Raw genomic sequence first — 24,827 nt, forward strand, 5'->3', positions numbered from 1 at the left:
ATGCACAGTTGCTAAAAACCATGCAAGATCATGCATGGTTAAGAGAAATTCAAACTAGACTTTTTGGTCCTATTGGATAAGCCAAGTCTATTCAGGTTTCACTCTTATTCATAAGCACCATGGCTATCACTAAATAATTCATACCTACGAGTTTGATTAAACGCATATGTGTATGTGATCTTTTAGCTTTCCATTAAGTTAGCAGTGTTCAGATTCAGATTGAATCTAGACATAGACTAAGATTAGCCTCTAGCAAGGCATCATGGCCATTTGGTCAACAGAGTATCAATATTGTCTCTTAAGTGTTTACAACATCATAGTTAAGTGTAATTCAATCTTTTTGTCAACCAATATTTCTCGAGGCTAAGATGTAAAAATGTCTCTATCTTAGTGGCTCCTTGTTATGAACTAATATACATCAATGACCAACATAGATCAGGCTAAGAGCTAATCCCACTATGGCCATAAATTCAAACAATCATGGATTTCTTTTGGTATTCTCATATGAGATATAAATTTCTTTTAGTATTCTCATGTAAGATATCTTCTCCTATGCTTGAGAGTGACAAATCCTTTATTGATCAACCATAGTCTTAATGTATCTCATAATATGACCGATCACTACCTTTAGGGTTACCCCAATTACAATAACATGTTGGATAATGTTAAACTATACTGATCTTTATATGAGATAGCCTAATGACCTCAAGTCAAAGGATCACATGCACTTATAGTGTTTAGTAGATTTATTCTATATACACTTGAGTAACCATCCATACTTTTACCTCATGGTTGGGTCAGTCTAATAAGCACATTTGCAACGTGCACCTATGTGGTTCATCAAATTGTCTATAAACAACTTTGACATATAAGAATTATCACCACCTTTCAATGAAATTGTTAAACAATATAATAATCCTATTATAATAATATTGCGATTATGAATGTTTTTAGAATGACCACATAATATGTGTATAGGGTTCCCATGATTAGTCATCTAATCCCTTAATTATAGTTCTACTATCCTAAGGGTATTTTATTCATATGATTATATAAATTATATACTTATAAATTGAATAATAATAAATCCTTTATTAATAATTGATATAAAATTACAATTACAAATGTCAAATGTGATTGGCTTTAAGACATTTACCCTAACAATCTCACACTTGCACTATAGTCAATTGGTCATTTATCAAATGTTGTATTTGGCTATATGTCGATCATGCTTCTATTGTGATAGAGGTTTTTCCAATGGGTCAACTAAATTATTATGTATATTGATACTTGCTATGTGGATGTCACCACACTAAATAATCTTTTTAATAATATGGTATTGTCTGCGTATGTGCTTTAACCTTTGATAAAACCGTAGTTCCTTTGCTTGAGCAATAAAGCTCAATGGATTCAGAAATGCTTAGAACCATTCCAAGTTTCATCACAAACTTTTTGATCTATATAACTTTATTTGCCACTTTTGAAAGGGCAATATACTTAGACTCTATTATAGAATCAACCATTATATTTTGTTTAAAACTTTTTTAGCTTACTGAACCACCATTCAAACAAAAGATAAATCCTAATTGTGATTTAAAATCATCTTGATTAGTTTTGAAATTGGTATCAATATAACCTCTTATAGTGAATTTAGAATCCCTTCCACAAACCAAGAATGCATCTTTAGTCCTTCTCAGGTACTTTAGGATGTTTTTGATAACTATCTAGGTTTTCCATATATCAGATTGATATCTACTATAAACGCTCAAGGCATTAGAGACATCAATCCTTGTACATAGTAGGGCATACATGATCGATCATATAGCCAAAACATATAAGATCCTACTCATCTTATCTCTCTCAGATTATATATGTGGACATATCTCTTTTGAGAGATATTTACTATAGGAAATGGGTAGAAATCATTTCTTGGATTCTTTTATATTGAATCTAGTCAACTTCTTGTCTATATATGTGTTTTAACTTAGACCCAGTAGCCTACGTGTTCTATCACGACAAATTTTAATTCCAAAAATGTAGGTTGCTTTTTTTAAATCCTTTATGGAGAAACACTTGCATAATGTAGCATTTACTAATTATAAGTTCGGTATGTCATTTTCAATAATCATTGTGTCATTGACATATAATATCAAAAATGCAATCACATTCCCACTGACTTTGTTATGCATACATGGTTCATCTTCATTTATGATGAATCTAAACTCATGAATGACTTTATCAAAACAAATATTCCAACTACTCGAAGACTTTTATAGCTTGCATACTTTGTTTGCACGTCCAATAGGTTGCACCATATAGATGTTCTTTGCAAGGTTATCATTCAAGATTGCAGTCTTGACATCCATCTGAAAGATTTCATAGTTATTGTTATAGCAAACATAATCCTAATAAACGTAAACATAGTGATTGGCGTAAAAGTTTGATCACAGTTAATGTCATGCTTTTGATTGGAAAATTTTAACAACCAATCATGCTTTATGGGTATGCATATTACCTTTTATGTCAGTTTTTTTTTTTTTGAAAACCTATTTGCACCTTTTAGGTTTTACCCCTTTTGGTGCATCCACCAAAGATCACACTTTGTTTTGGTATATAAAGTTTATTTTTAGATTTCATGGCTTTAAACTATTTTTTGGAATTTGGACATGAAACAAAATCATTGTAGATTGTTGATTTGTCATTATGGATGACTAGTACATCACTATGTTAAGTCAGGAGAAAACCAAATCTTTTTGTCTCATGACATATTTGTATAGACCTACTTAACTTTTGTCTACATTAAGGTTGTTCCACCTGAGGTGAAAGAAATCTCTTATCAAGCTTAACCATCTATGATGGCACATTATCCTGTCTAGAATCCATGGTAACTTGTATTACTAAAACTTCATCAAGTTCCACATTTCTCTCACTAATCTTCTTGAGAATAAATTTCTTCTCAAGAACACACTAGTGCGAGTGACAAAAACCTTTTGCTCTTCTGAATGGTAGAAGTAGTATCTCTTAGTTTCCTTTGGGTACCCATAAAGATACATTTTTCAAATTTAACACTCAGCTTGTTCAAAGTCAATTTATTGGTATAATTTCACAGTCCCAAATCTTGAAGTAGCCTATATTAGGTTTTTGCCCAACCCACAACTTGTACGAGGTTTTTTACATAGATTTAGATGAGATAGAGTTCAATGTATAAGTAGCAATTTCCAAGGGATGATCCTAAAAAGATATGGAAAAATCTGTAAAACTCATCATGGACCTAACTAGTCTCATTTAGGTCTTCGTCCTTAGTTCAGATAAACCATTATGTTGTAGTGTAACAAGAGGAGAGAGTTGAGATACAATCCCATTTTCATTTAGGTATTCTCTAAATTTAGCATTTTGATATTCACTTCTTTGATCACTTTGAAAGATTTTAATCTATTTGCTAAGTTGCTTTTCCATCTCATCTTGAATTCTTTTAATTTTTCAAAGCATTCAGACTTGTGTTTCATCAAAAACATATAGTCATCGGTTTATGTGATGATGCAAAATTCCTCATATCTACTATTCCCTATTATGGGTCTACACACATCATTATGTATGATCTCGAACAATCTAGTCATCCTTTCATAGTGTCCAATGAAGTTATTTTTGTCATCTTTCCTAATTGACATAATTCGCATTCATCATATGAGTAAAGATCAAATAATCCTAGACTCTTTGTTTAATAAGTCTTGATATATGTATCGGTCTTATATGACCTAGCTTGCAATGGCTTAGATATGTGGTATTCAGTTCATCTGATTTTAATCATTTATTATTTTACATATTAAGAATTTCATTATCAAGTTTTAGAATATATAAACCATGAGACAATTCAATTGTTCCATAGAGAATATTATGTAAGTTGATGATTATAATACCATTAACAGCTGAAAATAAACATCATTCTTTGTCCAACATAGACATAAAAACAAGGCTTCTAGAAACAGAAGGAACATAATAATAGTTTTTCAATTCTAAAACAAGTCTAGTGGGCAATCTAAGATAATAAACCCTTATGGCTAATGTAGCAACTTATACTCAATTTCCAACACATTAATAACTTCTCATTTGGCAAGCAATCTACTTTATCGTAGTCCCTGTATATAAGAAAAATATGAGAACACATCCTGTGCAATGACTAGTAATATTAGGTTACTTTTTAGTAATTTATCTCAATGATAAACATACTTGAAGTAGAGACTTCAATCGTCATTTTTTCTTGTTCTTTATGAAGCCATTGTATTATCTCCTCTATTTACCAGCTTTTCCATAAAAGAAACACATAAACTTTTCTTTTCCCATACTATCCGTGGCCTAACTAGCAGTATCAGGTTACTTCTTGGTTTTGGGATTAGGCTTAGTTATAGCCTTGCCTTTACCCTTGGTTTTAGGTACCTTGACTTCAACCATGAGCACATTGTTCAAATCAACCTTATATACTTCTTGTTCAACTATTTTGTGCATATACAATAACTCTTCAAAGGATTTATTATTTTTTTGTTTAGATTAAAATTCATAATGAAGTTAGCCTAATACTTAGGGAGAGGTTTTAGCACTAGGTCAATGATAAGCTGATTGTCCATGACGAAATCCAAGCTCACCAATTGCTTAATGCAGCCAGTTATCTTGAATACATGAAGGCTAACTTGGCCACCCTAAAAAAGTTTGCAATCAAGTAACACACTATGAAATGAACAAGGAACAAAGGTTATGCATGCATATTCATGTATAAAAGAAATGGCTATTTTACCCTTATGTTATGTGTTTGAAAAGGGATACGTATACAAAGGCCTAATGAAAGTCAAATGAGTTAACTAACTAATATAGAAGTGTCTGACTATGTGGACGATGGTATAAAGTCTAAATGGAGTAGATCTAAGTCAAAAATAAGAAAAGATTATAAAAGTGATATACATCAATCTAGCCACTAATTTGTGTAATATGATAATATTATGAAAGTATTAAGACTATTTGAGAGATAGAAATGCCTATGAGATATATTATGCACTCAGCGTTAGGACGCCTTAGCACCTAGGATGCATGTGTAAAGGTGTTTGGCCAAGGAAAGACTTAGGGTCTGACTCTTCATGTGACTAAGGTATCATTAGCCCGAAGCCCACTGACATCATGTAGTGTGCACTTTTATGAAAGACATATAAGATGTTGTATGCTTTCACCAAGCATTTGGGATGTCAATGTACATCGCATGTCAATAATCAGTTAGGATGGCAACCCCAATAAAGTTATGGCATAAGTGTGTTGAGATGGTTTGGATGGGCATTTGGGATGCTCGGAAAAAATTTGAGAGTACCACATTATGAAATAATTCTAGACCACTATTTTGGTTTGGTTGTATGCAAGGTGTTAAGTGGTCATCAACTTACTGAGTGTTTATCACTTACTGTGTCTTTTATTGTGGTTTTACAAGTAGAAGAGATAAGTAGTGTGGTATGCACATAGGGCTGTGCAACGGTTCAACTTAGTTTGTTGCATGAGCCAAAACGCATTATCAACATTATGTTATTTGTTCTGGATGTTCAAATTATCTATTTATAAGGATTATGTCTGCACTTTATGCATTCGAATTATAGTATGGATTATGGATTGGGATTTTTTATTAATATTCAGTTTGTTGATTTTACACCTCTTTGCATGTTGCATGTTGGTTGAGTTTAAATATCATACTTTTAATTTCCGTTGTATTTTTGGGGGTGAAGCTCAAGTTAGCACGTCCCCTCAAGTTCATATTTCATCTTGGAATATGCAATTGGAGAGGAGTGTTACCTCTCGCCTTCTGTGGCCTACCAAACCCTATTATAGACAATCAGTTTCTATTGTGAACCGGTATGCCCTATTATAAACAGTGCCTTGCTACAACGATGTAAAAAGTATCTTATAGGTGTAATACCCTCTCCAAAAGTATTGTCTTTTAGAGGAGAGTATTACCAACATTGATTACAAGAACATGCAAAAAAAGAAATTTAAATAACAAATTAAACTTAAAATGAAAATGACTTAAATACCTTTAATTAAAAATACATGATGAAAAACATATGAAGGATGCCTTTACTATATAGTAATAAAAATAAAAATCCCATTTACAAAAAAGAAAGGCAGTCACGGTTCATAATAAAGCTCAAATACAGAAAACAAGGAAATGACATAAATGTCCCGAATCAACTCATGAAGTGAAAATTTTATTTTTTTTAAATTTAATTCCATGTAATTCTTGTTTATTACTTTAATAGTTATAAATTATAAATAAAATTTCTAGTATTTAATTCAAATTAGCCAATGTTGGCCCATATGAAAATTGAAAAATGTACAAGTTAATACTTGCAACATAAGAAATATGTGAAGATCAATCTATTCAGAACAATAAAATAAAACAAAAGAAGGAAATAAAAATCAATATCAAAGTCGTATTTTTTTAATAGGAACAAAGCAAGTCTTACCTTCTAATATTTTTTAGGATATATTTTAATTAGGACTTTGTTGAGTCTTTATTTTTTATTTGTTTTACGTTAGTGGCTTCCTTCACTGTTACCTAAGTCTTATTCAATATCATACGTAACAAAGGCATTCATTATTATAAAAGCAAGTGTTAGACAGAGAAGGCAACAAGAAATAATGAAAATGGACATGAGTGTTGTTCTTCCTGAAGAGTGCTTATCCCAGATCATCTCCCTTACATCTCCCAGAGATGCCTGCAGGTTATCAGCAGTGTCTTCTTTTTTCAAATCCATTGCTTATTCTGATGCCGTTTGGGAGAGATTTCTGCCCTCAGATTACGAGGAAGTTATGTCAAATTCGGCCTCGTTGTCTCGATTGAGTACTTGCTCCTCCAAGAAGGATCTTTACTTTCATCTCGCAAATAAACCCATCTTCATCAACAGCAGCAATATGGTAAGCAAAATATTATTCTATAAATAACTCATTCCATAGTCTCTATTTTCAACACTTTTTTATTTTTAAATTCTAATGTATAATTAAACTTGTTATTCTTTGATGGAGAGCTTTGGACTACAAAAAGAGAGTGGAAAAACATGTTGCATGTTTGGGGCAAAAGCAGGGATTTCTGTTACATGGGGAAGTATATCCTATTGGACATGGCCATCTCTACCAGAATCCAGGTTCATTCCTTAAAATTTTAAACCTTTTTTGCCTCCCTATAGTTAGTTATTAAGTAATTCTAATAGTAACTGTTAAACATATTCTTATTTTATCTGATTCTGATTGATTTATTATTTATTATTTTTCTACTTCACAAATTAGAATTCCAGTTTAACTATTTATTATTTTACTATTTCATAGAATTAGGATTTAAAAGTATGTGACTGATAATCTAATCACAGAATTGTATCGATTGAATGGTTTAATTTTTTAGATGTAGCTAATTTCTCCTGGATGAATATCCAATTTCCTCAATTTGTGAGATTATGGTTTCTACCTAGCCTATCTTTTTCTAGTTTGTAGAAAAGATCTAGAGTGTTACAAGGTTCATCCAATAATGTGGCAAGAATGTTGATGGTGGATCTTTTATTTTCATTTTCACCTATTTAGGTCCTCCGAATATTCTTGTTTTGATTTTATTGATCAGTCATGACATTTTGGAATATGAATAGAGAGGAGAGGAAGAGGATAGCCTCATTACAGTAAAAAAAGATGTGGGAATGCCCCCCATACAAAAATAGTTCAAGCAATTGAGGGAAAAATTTATGTTTGGTACGGGAAGGGATTAAGGAAATCTTGAGATGAATGGAAATTTTAAGATTCCAGTTGAGTCATTTATTATTTTTCCTATTTTATAGAATTAAAATTCTAGTTTTGACTATATTATAATACTATATATTGTGGAATATTTCCTTAATAATATTAATTCGGGTAATAAACCAATTCATAAATTTACAGTAATGAGTATATGTTATTTGCAGGTTTCCTGAAGTAGCTGAACTAAAGCCTACTTGTTGGTTTGAAGTGAGGGGAAAGATAGAGACTAAATATTTGTCCCCTGAAACCACCTATGCAGCTTATCTGGTGTATAAGTTTGCTGACTCCAGATATGGATTTGACACAAGACCTGTAGAGCTGTCTTTCTATGTTGATGGAATGGAGGAGGAGGAAAGAAGTAAGGTATTGCTGGATGCTCAGGCAAGAGCACCGAACCTGCCTCAAGATCGAGGAGATGGGTGGATGGAGATTGAGATGGGTGAATTCTACATAAAGCTTGGAGAAAATGGAGGTGTAATGTATAGTCTGTTTGATTTTGATGGCTTCAGCAGGAAGCAGGGGCTGATTATAGAAGGATTTGAGCTGAGGCCTAAAGGTGTCTGATAAATGAAATATTTATAAACATATACATCTCTTGTATAGTTATAGTTTGTTAATGTGCACTTTTTAATAAAAGTAATATTAGTAGTGCTTTCTAGTTTGTGTTACTGTTTTGTTGAGAGTGATTTAGAATTCTGGTGCATATTGGTTTCTTTTACATTCTATTAGCCCAGAAATCTATTTAAATCTGTAGGTATTGGTTGGAGATTTATTTTTAAGAATAGAGGCATTTCTTGATTTTATATCAGCCAAATATTACCAGAAATCAGACGTTGAAAAGGTCAAAAAATTGAGATTTTGTAATTGACTTGACGGCTAGTCATTTTGTGAAATTAATTAAAATAAGCAAATGAGTTGTCGTGTGTACGTTTTTAGGCCAACATATAACGGTTTAACTTTTATAAGTAAACAATAAATTTTGCACCCATTTTACCCCTAGTTAAAAAAAAAAAAACTTTAGCCGAAAAGGGAAAAATGCAAGATGAAATCAGAAATCTCAACCACAAACCACCAGTGAATATCCTTAGAGTGGTAGCATAGGGCAAGCAGCAAAATTTCAGGAAGTAGCAATACATCGACAATGGCTTCAGAGGTCAGTTAGGATTTGCTATTTTGTTGATTTGGTTTATGTTTATTTCTATCAAACGGATATAAAAACCCATTGTGGGTATTGATTGATTGTTGAGTGTTGTTGGATTGATTGAAATAGATTAGACAATGTGCATCAATTGTGGTGGTTCTCGTGGCAGTTAGGGTTTTTAGATTAAAACCTTAAATTTGTCAATTTATGTATTTGAATGTTATGAATGGTAATTATTGGTAATTAGAGTTGTAGTTTCACTGTTAATAGTGTGATATAGATGTCTAAAAGTGTAGCCATTGATTGAATGGAAATTGAATAAAAAATCTTGCAAATTTGTAGGAACTGTGCAATGGCCCACAAATCGCTCAATGTCATGCAACCACGCAAAATCCCGTGTTGCGCAATATCCCGCAATCGTGCAAATTGTAAATTGTGCAATATAATACAAATTATATTGCGCAATGTCACGTAGACCACATAATGTTGTGCAAACCAATACTGTTCACAAAATGTCATGTTTGCTTGCACTTGTGAATTTCAATTACTTTAAACTTTATTGTTTAATGAATAGCATTTTATTTTAAATTCGTTTTTGCAAAAATTTCCAATTAATGAATAGATAAGGGAGAGACAATTACATGATGCATATGATTTTAGAGTTACGATCAATATTCATAGTCATAAAGATACAATGAAACAAATAAGGGCAAAACTAAATTCATAGCAAAAGATATTGTTTAGACAAACATGTTTTGGACACTTTTTAAACCTTGAAGTACATGGATATAGTTTAACCTTATTATATAGTGTACTTTTTCGGCAAGTGAATAAGGGTAAGTTAAGAGAGATGTTTTAGTTTAGATTAAATGGGGTAGATTGTAGATTTAGTTCGATTGAGTTCGATTGAGTTTGCAATGATGACAGGACTAAGGTTTAGTAAGGAAACAAGTATAACTGAATACATAACAACGGATTCATCATAATTTAGAGACAAGTACTTCCTAGGTGCCATATTTGTGAGTCATGGTGCTTTCAATAAAACTTTAATGTCTAAGTCATGGGGAAACAATGATAAAGATGTGGTCAAAAGTAATTGTATTGTATTTGAAACATTATAGATTATTAGGAATAGATAATCGAAAAGTGGTATCAGAATATATATTATTGTTAGTTAATGATTGGGACACATTCAATAGATTTTCATGGGGGTATGGTTTAGAAGTTGACAACCAAATCAATAAGTTGGGCGATGGAGAAAAGTATGAAAAAGTTATGCATGAGTATCAAGTATACGATCTAGATATTCTAGTGCAAAGTTATGCATTAATGGGATATACAGTGACATTTCAAGTAACTTTAGAAATAATTATTAGGTTAAATTAGAGTTATATTACTTTTACTTTCTTGGAATGATTATGTACTTTATCTCAGAATATTTTTTTATAGGATGTAGTTGTGGATATATTTTTTTATTGATTGATATAAATGTTTAAACTCCACCAATATATTTCGAACTATTATCACCTTCGTTAACCCAATATCTATCATATCTAAACAGACATATTAGCTTACCTATTTTCCTATATACACAAAATTTTAATCAATTAAGTAACCCAGAAACAGAAAGAGAAACTTTAAAGCAACAGAAAACAGAACACAAACCACCTAAACTCAAACCCCACAAACACAAACCCTGCAATTTACCAGAAAATATAGCGATTTCCATTTTCCTTAGATCTAGGCACCAAAACTTGTATAGATATTGATTGTACAAATAATGTAAGTGTTTAACTAAAAAAGTTCAACTTCTTTCAGAAACCATCATTAAAGCCTTTTGACTTTTATCCCTAAAAAAGTTATTCAATTCACAGTTTTTTTTAAAATACAAGTTGTTATTTATATAAAAGAAATTTACTTGGTATATGATGATGATGAATGACAAAGAAAATAACTAGAATGTGTTGTCATCAAAGTGTTGAGAGAAGAGGAGTGTTGAGAAAAGAGATATTGGTGAAAATGAGATGAAAATGGTAAAAGGAGATTAGTTAAGTGAAGTAAAAAAGGGGTATTATTGAAATAAAAAATGGGTTTACTTATAAAGGAAAAAAGTACAAAAGTTGGCCTAAAAACATATAAACGACAGCATATTTGCCTATTTTAATTAATTTCCCAGGAAAGAATGGTAAAATAATTTATGTTTTTCTTTTTTTTACGCATGATTGTTCACATAAAATTTAAACTCAAACAAATCTAATCTAAAAATTTAAACTTTAAGTTAAATCCAATCTCAAAATTAAACTTAGATTTAATCTAATCTTAGAATTTAAACTCAAATATAATTTAATTTCAAAATTTAAACTCAAATTGGATGTGTAGATATCAGAGAGTTAATCTTACCTAACATCCCACAAGCTAATACACAGAATAGACCATTAACTTGGATCATAAGGGACAAAAATGTGTAAAGGATAGTTCCTTTATAAAAATGTTAGCTAGTTGGTCAACTAAGAAAATAAAGTGAACACTAAGTCGACTTCTAACAATTCATTTGCAAATAAAATGGTAGTTTATCTTAATGTGCTTTATGCAAGCATGGAATACTAGATTTATTATCAAGTATAGAGTAAGGGATTATCACACCAAAAAGTGGGAGGTTATGGTAGGGAGGCCAGAAGTTAGCAAAGGAGTTATTCAATCCACATAATTTCAGTTGTAGTGTTTACTAAGCAATGATATTCTTCCTTAAATCCTACAACAGAGAATCCATGGAAAGTTACAGAGGGACTACATGTGAGGAAAATGTCGAGTCTTGGTGTATCCGTAAGGTAACGCAAGATGTGTTTGACAAATTGCTAGTGAGTTGTTGTGAGAGCATGGATGAATTGACACATTCTATTGACTGAGTACAAAATGCCTGATCAAGTGAGAATTAAGTATTGTAAGACACCTACAATGCTTCATATAACATAGGATCAGGAAATAGGTCACCATCTTAAATTGAGAGAGGTTTTGTGAGACTTTTAAGTGAATCCTACATCAACAAAGTCCAAGAGAAATACTAGGTATAAATATGTATCTTACATCACTTAGGGATACTAAAATGTGACTAATTAAATAGTATGTGAACTCTTTAAATTTTCAAAACATGTTTTGAGATGTAAAACCCATAATTGATTGTATGTCCAAAATAGACAATATTTTGACAGTTGGTTGGGTTATAGATTAGGCATGTTAAAAATGGTAGTACAGTTATTCCATGTGTCATCTTGAGCGATGGTAGGGCAAACCTTAATGAGGATGCTAAGTTTTGTAAGGGAGTGATAATGAGTCCCTTAAGTTAATCCTCGTTAGCAAATCAAGGGAAAGAAGTTGGGAATAAACGTGCATCCCATGTCACTTGGGGATGCTAAGATATGACTGGTTAAATAGCTTGTGAGCTCCTTAAACTATCAAAATGTGTTTTGGGTTACAAAGTCTAAAAGCAAAACTTATATTGGAATGTATGCCCAAAGTAAACAATATCTTGATAGTAGGCTAAACTATTGAACCAGTGATGTTACAGTTCATCAATGAAGCATAAAGTAGAGACTACTCAAGTGTCAATCATTTTAGTGCAAGCACATGCACAAAGAAATTATTTAAGGACATATAAAGATCTACGAAGATGAAAACATGATATAGATGAGAAAGGTCTACAAAACCAAGTGGTTGAACCATGTATACCTTCTTATTGAAAAGCCATGGAAATGTCAACCTCATGAATGGGTTAGTAAGTTAGGGTTAGAACAATCTGAATAGTAACAAGTATGACTACAGGGCTAAATGTCCTAGTGAAGTCTATATCAACTTGTTGATGAAAACCTTTCACCAGAAGTGAGTTTTGTGCCACTTAAGAAAACCATCAAATCGAAGCTTAACCTTATATGTTTACTTATAACCAATAGGCAAAACATAAGGTGGTTATACCATTAGTTCTCGAGTGTCATTATGAATGAGAGCAGAGTACTTAAAACCATAGCAGCATGCTAGTAAGGATCTCGGGATGTTTGAGTGAAGGAAAATGTATGTTAGCAAGTCAGTGTATGTCAAGCTATAATATCATCCCACAGTCAAGTAACCATTTGATGCAACGTGACAAGATGATCCAATTGGTAGATGGTGAAGAGGACACTACTAGAAATTCAAAGGGTGTTGAATTGGAATTTAAATGGGAATTGATGAGGAATAACATATAGATATCACTAGAGCTAGTATTGGTAGTGGTTAGAACACCAGAGAGTAACTAGATGACTCTATGGTAGGAGAAATCACTTTGTTATAAGGGCAATTATTGCATCTTGCTTGCAAATGTATAAGTCACCAATTAATACTTAAGATATTGATCCCATAAGGATTATGAGCTAGCTACTAGTTTGTTTTGTAACTTTTATTACTAGGGTTACCAAATCTAATGTTGATGGAAATTAAAGTAAACCTAATTAATTAAATTGATCTAATATTGGAAATTAAATAACCTATCTAAGAAACTTTCCTATTTATTCAACTTGACTAGAGATTAATATTTCACTATCAATCTCACATAACTAATAGTGCTTTTAAGTAACTAAGGATTTTGATGTGTTTTGATGATTGATTATCCTATTTTACTTAATACCTCCCTCGAGGTGGATTAAATGTGTAAACATTAAATGAATATTTACTATCATGGTATTTGTTTAATATAAATCCATTACGTTTTGTGACAATCAATGACTCCACAAGGATTTTAATTTATCCCTAAACTCATATTTCCAGGTTTAATGATTACATGAACTAGTTGTATACTTATCTTTTGATAACTTACATCAACCTACAAACATGTATGATATATGGTCATTAACATTACACAAGACTTTAAAATCAAAAACACCAACATAAATTTATTAAACAAATAATAAAAGCAATTACATAGTTATGGAAGAATTTATTTGTCCTCAAGCAAGCTAATATAATAAAGAATGATCCCTCTTAATAGCAAGAACACAAATCAAATTACATGTATGATAAATCGAAAGATCCCTCTTAATCCCTAGAAAATATGTTTAGCTATCTTATTAATAGCAAGAACACAAATCAAAAAACAAGAACAATCTATAATATAATAAAGAATTAAGAAGATGAAGTTAGAAATCTTGGGAAGAATTTAGTCATGATCTCCTTGAATTCTTGAAGCAATCCATGGTTCTTGCTCTTCGATCTTAAGTTTTGCATTAAATACTTGTCTCTAATGAGTTTTAGGTGGCTAGAAGTTGAAAAGGAAGGAAATAATGAATGTTTTGCATGAAACACATCTTTATATAGTCTAGGGTTGACAACTAGCATGTATCTTGGAGTTATAGATTTTCTAGGATTTTATAGATTCTGTCAAAAACACTTGTATTTGTTTCTTCTTTTAGCTGTATTAGTTTCCTGTTTCAACTCCTCATATTAGGCAAGTCTTGCCTATACTAGAAAATCTTGCCTAATTATGCACAATTTTCCAAATTCATTCCAGATTTATTCCGATTGCCTCCAAACTTCACTAGATATCCTAAAATTAGAAAAATAACCACAAAATGAGGAAATATCACAAAATTAACTTAAAATGAAATAAAATTAACAAAATTTTAACTAAAATGCACCAAAAAAGCTAATAATTAGTCACTAAATGTGTGTAAATTATTCACTCATCAAAATCACCAAACGTCAACTTTATTTGTCCTTAAGCAAGCTAAGAAAATCATATTAGGATGAAGGATATGATACATGCACACTAAATGTGTGGGGAAAATGTTATATGTTATAGCAATTGGCAAAAAAAAAAAAAACCCAGTTGCATGCATTGATAAGGATATGATATAATCATACTAAATGTTATCATATCCTTATCAATGCATGCAACTAGGATTTCACCTTGAAAGTTATATAGCAAGTTTTAGGACTCGTGAGACACAAGACAATATATCTAAGCACGAATAAGTCTTTTCTAAGTAAGCATACACACCCCAAGAAGTCGGTTACATACAAAGTACATCCTAAATAGAAATTGCAAGATTCCTTACCCTATTATCAATTTCAAACATTCTTGTATTCATAGCTCTCAAGGTGAAAACATTTTTTATAAAAAATTCTTTATAGTTACCCTGCTTTAATAAATCTATAATTCATCAAATCATGCTGGCAAAAATTGGGTTAAAGTTGAAAATCCAAGGTTGGCCATTAGAATGGTAATATGGGCATATATGAAATTGTATTAGCCTACTGTTTTGACATTTACCTTAGTGTCTAGACAATATGCAATATGTAAATGTAAACGCAAACAAAATGTAATGTGCATAAATGAACATAAATGTGACAAAAACAAAAAATTTAAAAAAATCAACTAAATCCTCCCACACACTTTAAAACAAAATATTGTTCTCAATGTTCAAGCACAAAAGGTATGGAGATACCAAGTTAAAATTGAACAAAATATGCCCATTTTAGTAGGTGCATTAAATGAAAGATGAAACAAAATATGAAACTGACTCAAAAACCAGTAGTTCACATGTATTGATGGCTATACTGTGCATGATTCAAAATAAGAAGATCTGACAGCTGCCTTTTAATTAACACGAGGTAAAATTGTAATAATTATCATCATTTCCATATGTATGAACCCTAACTGTGCATGTGTTGCCAACTGGAACAAAAGGAATTAAAAGTTTTTTGAAATTCTTTCAAAACTTCAAAATTTGTGAGGCAGTTGTTGTGTGGCTAAAGTTGTCCTTTCGAGAATGGTTCCACAGATAGAGCCTAACCATTAGACGGTAGACATTTGGCTAAATGACTAGTAGTATGGCCCATCACCTAGATGCATGTTACCCTAAAGTACAAATAAAATTATTTCGATCAATGTATATAGAGTAAAGCAAATCTGCCTAAAATATTATGAAAACATGGCTATTCAAGTAACACCACACATTCCCCATTGAATGATGTGCATAAGTTGCTACTAGAAAATTTGACATCTTGATGATTCAGTTATCTATATCACATTAAATGTATAACGGCAACACCCCTTCTAGTAAATTTGACGGCACATGTGTCATTCATCCCAACAAATATCCAAGCGTCCCTTTTCTCAATAATTATAATAATGTCTTTCCGTTTTTACTTTATAAATGGAGGGTTGCATAATGGAAAGATGGTTGGCCAATTTCTCCTACAGAGTTACAAAAGAAAAAAAGGCCTCCAACGCGTTTCTTTGACCATGGTAGCTAGCAACTCTTCTTCTTATTATGATTTTATCATTCAGACTCACTAAACTGTAGAAATTCTTTACGTTCTCTATAAATTGTTTTATTAAGAGCACATTTGAAAAGAGACTAACAATATAACAATGGATGTAGGCTTTGCTCAAGGCAACCCAACCACTGTAAAAATCTCCTTGCATTACTGTTTTATTATTTAGTGTTTCTTATATACACTCATTTCTACTACATTTCTCTCATAATATTTGTGGATTATTATGTCATCTCATCGGTACAATTTCCCACATCAACAATACTCATTGTAAGTACAGCTAGCCCACTAATTTCTTCTTAAAAATGCAGTAAACCAAGTGAATAGGAGCAAATGAATTTAGAAAATTTAAGTTTATTTAATTTCTATTAAAATTTACCATATATTCAAACTTACTAATTAAATATATTCAATATTAAATGATAAAGTTAACTTAAAGAGCAATACACTACCTTTGCTATAGAATATATATGGTAAGCCTTGAGATGTTTACAAAAATTTTCCATTTCATTTCTAGAGTCACTAAAGTCAAAACCAAGTAAGTTGCATAGGCACATGTAACAGACAAATAAACTTTTTACACAAGATCTGCAGAATTTTGTTTATGCATTCATGGTATGAAAGCTTACGATACGTGTTGATTGTGTGCACACTTAGTGAGCATAGTTAACACCTATATAATTTAAATATGATTTCATACAAAATATAAAACATGCTGCAGAATAAAGAGAAACGAGCAGCAAAGGGGACAAAACATTTTTGCGTGGTTCAACTACAACTATTGTTGCGGAAAAAAGAATAAGGAGAGACTAAAATTGAAGATTTACTGCATACTTATTCATGAATCAAGAGCCTTTATATATAGGCATTACAGCAACTAAATTCCAGAAAAAATGCAACTAAAGTGATCAACTAAAGCCTACATAAATGCAACGTAAACTATCCCTAAAGAATAGGACAAACTGACTTTGTCAACAAGACTTATTCTTCAACAATCCCTCCCTTAAATTGAATGTTAACAAACAATCAGTTTAATAAGCATTATTCTGTGTGCAAACACCAAGTAACTTCCTTAGCTTCTGAAATGCAGCCAACTTGAGGGGCTTTGTGAAAATATCAGCAACCTGGTCTTCACTTTTGCAATAAACAAGATCAATCACTTTTTCTTTTGTGAGATCCCTTAAAAAATGATATTTTACATCTATGTGCTTGCTTCTTCCATGCAGAACAGGATTCCTGGAAAGTTTAATTGCTGAACTACTGTCACAATAAATTAAAGTAGCCTCCTGCTGTTTGAATTGTAGTTCTTCAAGAATCTTCCTTAGCCAAATGGCTTGACATGCACTTGATGCTGCTGCAACAAATTCAGCTTCTGTTGTTGATAGAGTGACAATTGGTTGTTTCTTTGAAGACCATGAGACAACCCCTGATCCTAGTATAAAAACATATCCTGAAATGCTTCTTCTGTCATCTTGATAGCCAGCATAATCGCTATCTGTAAAGCCAAATAATTCTATTTTGCTTTCCTTCTTGTAAAACAACCCATAATCAACAGTACCTTGTAAGTATCGTAGAATTCGTTTTGCAGCAAAAAGATGCATCTCCTTTGGGCATTCCATATACCTGCTAATTGAACTCACAGCATGCATTATATCAGGTCGTGTTGCAGTCAAATACATCAAGCTTCCCACGATTTGCTTATAAAAAGTGCTATCCAATTTTCGTCCTTCAGGATCCTTTAAAAGCTTTAATCCAAACTCAGTTGTTGTACTCACAAAGTTGCAATTCTTCATCTGAAACCTTTCTAAGATTTCTTGAACATACTTCTTTTGGGAAATAAAAATCCCAGCTGCAGATTGCACCACTTCAATACCCAAAAAATAATGCAATTCTCCAAGATCAGACATATCAAATTCAACCATCATGGACTTCTTAAATTTGTCAAACATAGCATCATCATTTCCAGTGAAAATAAGGTCATCAACATATAAGCACACAATAAGCATTTTTCCTCCATCATCAATTCTAATGAAAAGAGTATGCTCATATGGACATTTTTTAAAACCTTCCTTCAAGAAATAAGCATCAATTCGACTATACCATGCCCGTGGAGCTTGTTTTAGTCCATATAATGCCTTTTTAAGTTTATATACCTTATTTTCATTTCCAAGCTTCACATAGCCAGGTGGTTGATCGATAAATACTTGTTCGTGTAGATCACCATGCAAGAATACGGATTTCACATCTAATTGATAGATAGGCCACGAATTTTGGGCTGCCAATGCAATCATTAATCTGATCGTGTCATGTCGTGCGACAGGAGCGAAGACTTCTTTGTAGTTTATACCAAACTCTTGTTTGTAGCCTTTAGCTACCAAACGCGCCTTATACCTGTCAACTTCACCATTTTTATTCAATTTTGTCTTGTACACCCACTTGACACCTATTGTTTTGTGTCCATTTGGAAGGTTAGTCAGCTACCAGGTGTTGTTTCTTTCAATAGCCGTAATTTCTTCATCCATTGCCTTTCGCCATTTTGATTGTTTAATTGCCTCTTCGAACACTGTAGGATCGCAATCGGAAAACAAAGCAAAATGTGTAAGTGGGTCTTCAGATTGATCAATTCCAGTTACCTCATAATCAGTCATCCATTGGGGCCTTCTTCGAACACGTTGTGGCCATCTTTGTTCATCTTCTGCATTTATAGGTGGATCATTTTGAGTGACTGTTGGCTGTTGCACATTCTCCACAGGTTGTTGTATTATCTCATCATGATCAAAATCTGCTGGAATATGGTCTTTAGCATTATTTTCACTCCTTGGCCAAGTTTCGTCTTCATTAAAGATAACATCGCGACTGATTACTATTTTCTTGGTGTTTGGATTATAAAGTTTATAGGCCTTTGATTGATCGCTAACACCAAGAAAAATGCATTTTTCACCTTTATCATCCAATTTTTTTCTTTTCTGATCTGGAATATGGGCATAAACAATACACCCAAAAATTCTGAAATGATCTACCGTCAGTTTTTGTCCACTCCATGCTTCCTCTGGTGTCATATTCTGAATAGCAAATGTGGGACTTCTATTCAAAATATGGATGCTCCAATTGACTGCTTCAGGCCAGAAACTTTTTGGAATTTTGCTCCATGTTAAAAGGCTTCGCACCATATTAAGAATAGTGCGATTCTTTCTCTCACAAACACCGTTTTGTTGGGGAGAATAAGCTGCTGTGAGTTGTCTCTTGATTCCGTGAGAATCACAAAAATCTGTAAATTCATGTGAGTTGTATTCTCCACCACGATCTGTGCGTAGAACTTTTATTAGACTGCCAATTTCTTTCTCAACAAGCACTTTAAAGCTTTTAAAGGTTGCAAATGCTTCAGATTTTTCTTGCAAAAAATAGACCCAAATTTTTCGGCTGTAATCATCAATAAAAGTAATTATATATCGTTTACCTCCATTTGATGATGGATTTATTGGCCCGCAAATGTCAGAATGAACCAGCTCCAATACTGTCTTTGCTCTCCAAGATTTGCCTTATGGAAATGGATTACGATGTTGTTTGCTAATAGCACATACTTCGCAAATTAGAGAGGGGGCTGTAATTTTAGGAAGACCTGTCACCATGTTCTTGTGTTGTAGTGTTCTCAATCCTCCAAAATTGAGATGTCCGTAGCGAAAATGCCATAACAATGCCTCATCTTCTAATCTTGTAGAAAAGCTTGAATGGGTGTTGTTATGGAGATACAACGGAAACATTCGATTTTTCGTCATGTTGATTTGGGCAATTAAACTTGATCTTCGATGTTGAATTCTGCAAATTCCTCCTTTAATAGAGATTTCATATCCTTTTTCTTGTAGTTGGCCAGCACTCAACAAATTAGTCTTTAACTCAGGGACATAAAAAACATTTGAAATTGTCTGTAAAGAATTTTCCTTCGTTTGAATTTCTACCTTTCCTTTTCCCATTACTGAAACAGTAGAATTATCTCCGAATTTCACAGTGTTGCGATACGATTCATCCAAGTCAAAAAAAATCTTCTTATCACCACACATGTGATTACTGCAACCGGTGTCTAAATACCACATATTTTGTTGAGTTTTTTCCTTATCGTAACACACCATCAAAAGAGACACTTCTTCTTCTTGTTCTGCAAAGTTAGTTTTTTCTCCATTTTGTCTATTCAAACTAGTTGGACATTCTGATTTGTAATGGCCATACCTGTGACATCTGAAGCACTCTATATGGGATTTGTCTGCCAACTTTGATTTGTAACCAGTTGAATGATGACCACTGCGACCTCTTTCTCTCCCCTGAGAATCGTGGAACAGATTATTTTCAAATTGCTTGCTTGAGTTTCTGTTATTATTATTCCCTCTGCCTCTACCTCGTCCTCTATTTGGTTTGAATGACTGTGGAAAGTGTTTGCCTATTGAAACCTTCAGCGCTTGCTCCTTCATCTCTTGCTGAGTTAATTTTTGCTCATGAACCAGTAAGCTACTTTGCAATTCATCAAGTAAGAGTTCATCAATATCTTTTGACTCCTCTATAGAACAAACAACGAAATTGAATTTCGATGTCATGGATCAGAGTATCTTCTCAACAATGGTGACATCTTCTGACTTGTCACCATGGATCCGCATCTTATTAGCAATCGACATAACTCGTGAGAAGTAATCTGTAACTGATTCACTAGACTTCATTCGAAGCGTTTCAAACTCCGTACGAAGTGCTTGAAGTTGTTGCCTCTTAGTTCTGGCCGAACCTTGATATTTTTTCTTCATGGAGTCCCAAATTTGCTTAGAGGTATCTTTGCAGAGAACTGTCTCCAAGATTGAGTGATCGATTGCTTGGAAAAGATAGTTTTTTGCCCTGAGGTCTTTTAGTTTTAATGTCTCCATTTCAGCTCTCTGTGTCGCTATCAACACTACTCCCTCTCCTTGTTCTGTGACTCCAGTTTCAACCACCTGCCAATACTCCTTGGATCTTAAGAAATTCTCTATCAACATGCTCCAGTGATCATAATGACCATCAAAACGTGGTATTGCTGGCTGCACAAAGTTGTATGTTGCCATTATTCACTTGGAACTTAAATAACTAATTTTGGCTAAACTGCTCTGTTTCTGAAATCTACTGCAACTGTGAATGTTTACTACTGCTGCAAAAAAAAAATATTAATTTAAATGAAGTTGCTGCTACTGACTCTCTGCTTCTGTAGGAAAATACTAAAGCTGCTGCTTTATTTCTTTTCTGTGCTTCAACTCACAGATTTTTTTTTTTATTTTTAAAGGCTCTCAAGAACTCTCACTTGTGGCTCTGATACCACTGTTGCGGAAAAAAGAATAAGGAGAGACTAAAATTGAAGATTTACTGCATACTTATTCATGAATCAAGAGCCTTTATATATAGGCATTACAGCAACTAAATTCCAGAAAAAATGCAACTAAAGTGATCAACTAAAGCCTACATAAATGCAACGTAAACTATCCCTAAAGAATAGGACAAACTGACTTTGTCAACAAGACTTATTCTTCAACAACTATGTCAAACAAATTTCAAATCCACTATAATGTAATGTCAAACACAAGTAAAAGCATCAACTCAAATAAAATAGCTCACTTAAGGTCACTTGACTAAACCTTAAACTCTAGTGACTACAGTTACACAGATCTAAAATAGGAATGAGCATCTCACTTATTTTTCCAAACTTTCTACTTAGAGGCAGAGGTTCAAGATCCCCTTTATGAACAACAGAGTTAAAATCCCTTCAGCTTATGATATTAAAATCCCTTCAACCAAAGATTAAACCGAATCTCAATAATATGCATAAAGATGCTATTTGCCAAAAGATTCTAAAAGAGAAATTATTGAAAAGAAGCACTATAAAACTGTTATACCAACAAAAACCTGATGAAAAAATTTATCATCAGATTCTCTAGATTGCTGACACTTGTTCCATCTCACAATAGAATCACAAGTGTATAAATTTTTATGAAGTGTAAAGATAACAAATTAATGAAAAGTGCTAGATAGATATTTCGTTAGGAATTTGATCATATAGTGCATTATGTGTGCACACACATTGTTAGCATAAATGGTAAACATTAGTATCACATTTGTTCATGGTTTGCCAAAAAGATCCACAATATTTCCCTTTTCTAAATCGAAGATCAAAGCCTATATTGAAACAACAATAACTTGCGAACAATGAAAAATGTTAACAAATATACAATCGCTACATGTAAAAGAACCAAATTCATGAAAGTCATCCAAGTTCATAAAGGCTTTGACTTTCAAGGCATAGAAGTATCAAACACAATGAACTAAAAACCAAATGTCCTTAGAACACTATAAAATTGTTCAACAAACAAAAATAGCTAAAAACGTTTTTAAAAAAGGACATTCTAGAAGTACAGTAAAGAATTGGGCTCAAAAGTTATCTTTTGATTATTATTGATCTTCTATAAATACATAGATAAGTATGTTACAATAATATCAGTTTTATCACATATTTGAAATTCAAATAATTCAAATTAATCTTATCTAATCCTATCTTATATTAACTATCCATCTTATCTATCAATATTAATATCATCTTATCTATTAACATTAATAAAATTAATATTTTCCTTAATTTTTTCCCAATTAATATTATCAACATTAATCTTATCTTGATTATATCCTCATTACTCTCTCTCAAGTTGAGTTATTTTAGTAAAAAATTATGAACTTATCCTTTCAGTAATTAAACATATTCTTTGACAAAATTTTTGTGAGCATATTAGCGATTTGGGTTATTGCAGAAAGACGAAGAAGTTGTAGTTACTTTTCAGAGACCTTGTCACATACAAAATAGACATTAACTTCTAAATGCTTCATCTTTGTGTGAAATACAAGATTGACACTTAAATAAGTTGCTCCAAAATTGTCACACCACAACATTGGACAATTAATTTCATAACCAATTCATGCAACATATTTAGTAGCCATGTGATTTCAAAACTAGTAGCTACCAATGCCTGATATTCTGCCTCTGCGAATGACCATGAAATTGCTCCGTGCTTTTTACTTGACCATGAGACCAAATTAGCACCAAGATAAACCATATAACCAGTTGCTGATTTTTTATCATCTATGTTGCCTACCTAATCAACATTTGAATAAGTATTGATATGATCAAAATCAGACTTACTTATCAATAAGCTATGAAAAATAACACCTCTTAGATAGCGACGTATCCTCTTAACAGTTGCCCAATGTTTTTTATTCAATGAATGCATGAATTGACTGAATTTGTTTACTACAAAGAATACATCTGGTCGAGTTAATATAGGTATTACAATCATCCAACAACAATACAATATAAGGTGGCATTAGGAAAGAGAATGCCATTTCTTGTTGGTTAAGGATTCACTTGTTCTCATACAAGTGCTAATTACATTAGTTTCATGCATGTTTACCTTGTATACATAACAAGTTTTTAATATTCTTGGATTAAGTTAACAGTAAGCCATCCTTACGCCATTAAGCCTTCATGCCTAGAAAATACTCAAATCTCCCCAAGTCTTTAAGATGAAAATCCCAACCTAAAGCAACTGTTAAGTTTCAGAAAACTTCATTATTGTTGCTTGTAAGGAAGATAATGTCCACATAAATCAAGCAAACATAAGAACACCCTTTTTCTTATAAAAGAAGAGTTATGAATCCATGCAAGATTGAATAAAACCATTGTAGACAAGAGTATTAGTAAGACATGTATGCCATTGTCATGGTGTCTGTTTTAAACTGTAGAGAGAGTTCTTCAAATGCAAACAAAACCTGGTGTTTGAGTCATAAATACATCTCCGTCCAAATTACCATTTAAAAAGGCATTACATGTAAGACATGTATATGGTCTTTATCTAAACATATATATATACTGAGTATGCAAGATAGAAACCAAACTAAAATTTGTGGGCCATTGCTTGACAATTTGATGTAGAATAATCCTCTGAAAATTGCTTTTAAGCTTTCGTCTTATAGGTGATTTCTTTTTCACACAGAATGGTATATGTGTTTTTTCAAAAAAAACTCACCTAGGGACCCCTTTTGCAACATTAAATAAGCATTCTCCCATCAAGAATGCAACAACAATGTGTGGATGAGTTATAGTATGGGAGTTACAAACCATTAAGCAAGGGAGTTACAGACCATCAATCAGTTTTTTTTTTTTTAATTTATTTACTACATGAAGCAGTTACCAAGAAGAAGAAACTGACATTCTCCTACTTGGTCTGTAGCCCATGAATCCACATACTGAAGTAAAGAAATAAAATACACGAATCATAGTGATAAGTCCTCTAAGAACGACTATTATCTTCCATGTATCACGATGTATTCATTCTTTTATAACTGAATGAATAAACCTTATGTTTATTTTAGGTCCAAAATTGATTATTTTCTCAACCAAAATGTGCACATAAAAATGAGAAAAACTAATCAATTTAAAAAACTGAATAATTTTGTTATAGAAAATGTATATACATCAAATCACATGATAGAACCAACTCCCATCACAATTACAACATGA

At 32.3% G+C, this 24,827-nt stretch overlaps 1 protein-coding gene across 1 annotated transcript; it reads left to right on the forward strand.

Annotated features, from left to right (window-relative positions):
- The first annotated feature begins 6,675 nt into the window (after nucleotides 1–6,675).
- On the forward strand, nucleotides 6,676–8,373 carry LOC123211564 (F-box protein PP2-B10-like). Its single transcript, XM_044630370.1, has 3 exons — nucleotides 6,676–6,945; nucleotides 7,054–7,172; nucleotides 7,974–8,373. Exons 1-3 carry the CDS (start codon nucleotides 6,676–6,678, stop codon nucleotides 8,371–8,373), a joined length of 789 nt encoding a protein of 262 aa, XP_044486305.1.
- The last annotated feature ends 16,454 nt before the right edge of the window (nucleotides 8,374–24,827 follow it).

Source organism: Mangifera indica, chromosome 3, assembly GCF_011075055.1.
Source record: "Mangifera indica cultivar Alphonso chromosome 3, CATAS_Mindica_2.1, whole genome shotgun sequence".
NCBI lineage: Eukaryota > Viridiplantae > Streptophyta > Magnoliopsida > Sapindales > Anacardiaceae > Mangifera > Mangifera indica.

Excerpts from the sequence above, each read along its gene's own strand:
- LOC123211564 (XM_044630370.1), top strand. The coding sequence starts at position 6,676 with ATGGACATGAGTGTTGTTCTTCCTGAAGAGTGCTTATCCCAGATCATC. Across the intron at positions 6,946-7,053 it reads TCATCAACAGCAGCAATATG|AGCTTTGGACTACAAAAAGA; the intron begins GTAAGCAAAATA and ends TCTTTGATGGAG. Across the intron at positions 7,173-7,973 it reads CCATCTCTACCAGAATCCAG|GTTTCCTGAAGTAGCTGAAC; the intron begins GTTCATTCCTTA and ends TGTTATTTGCAG.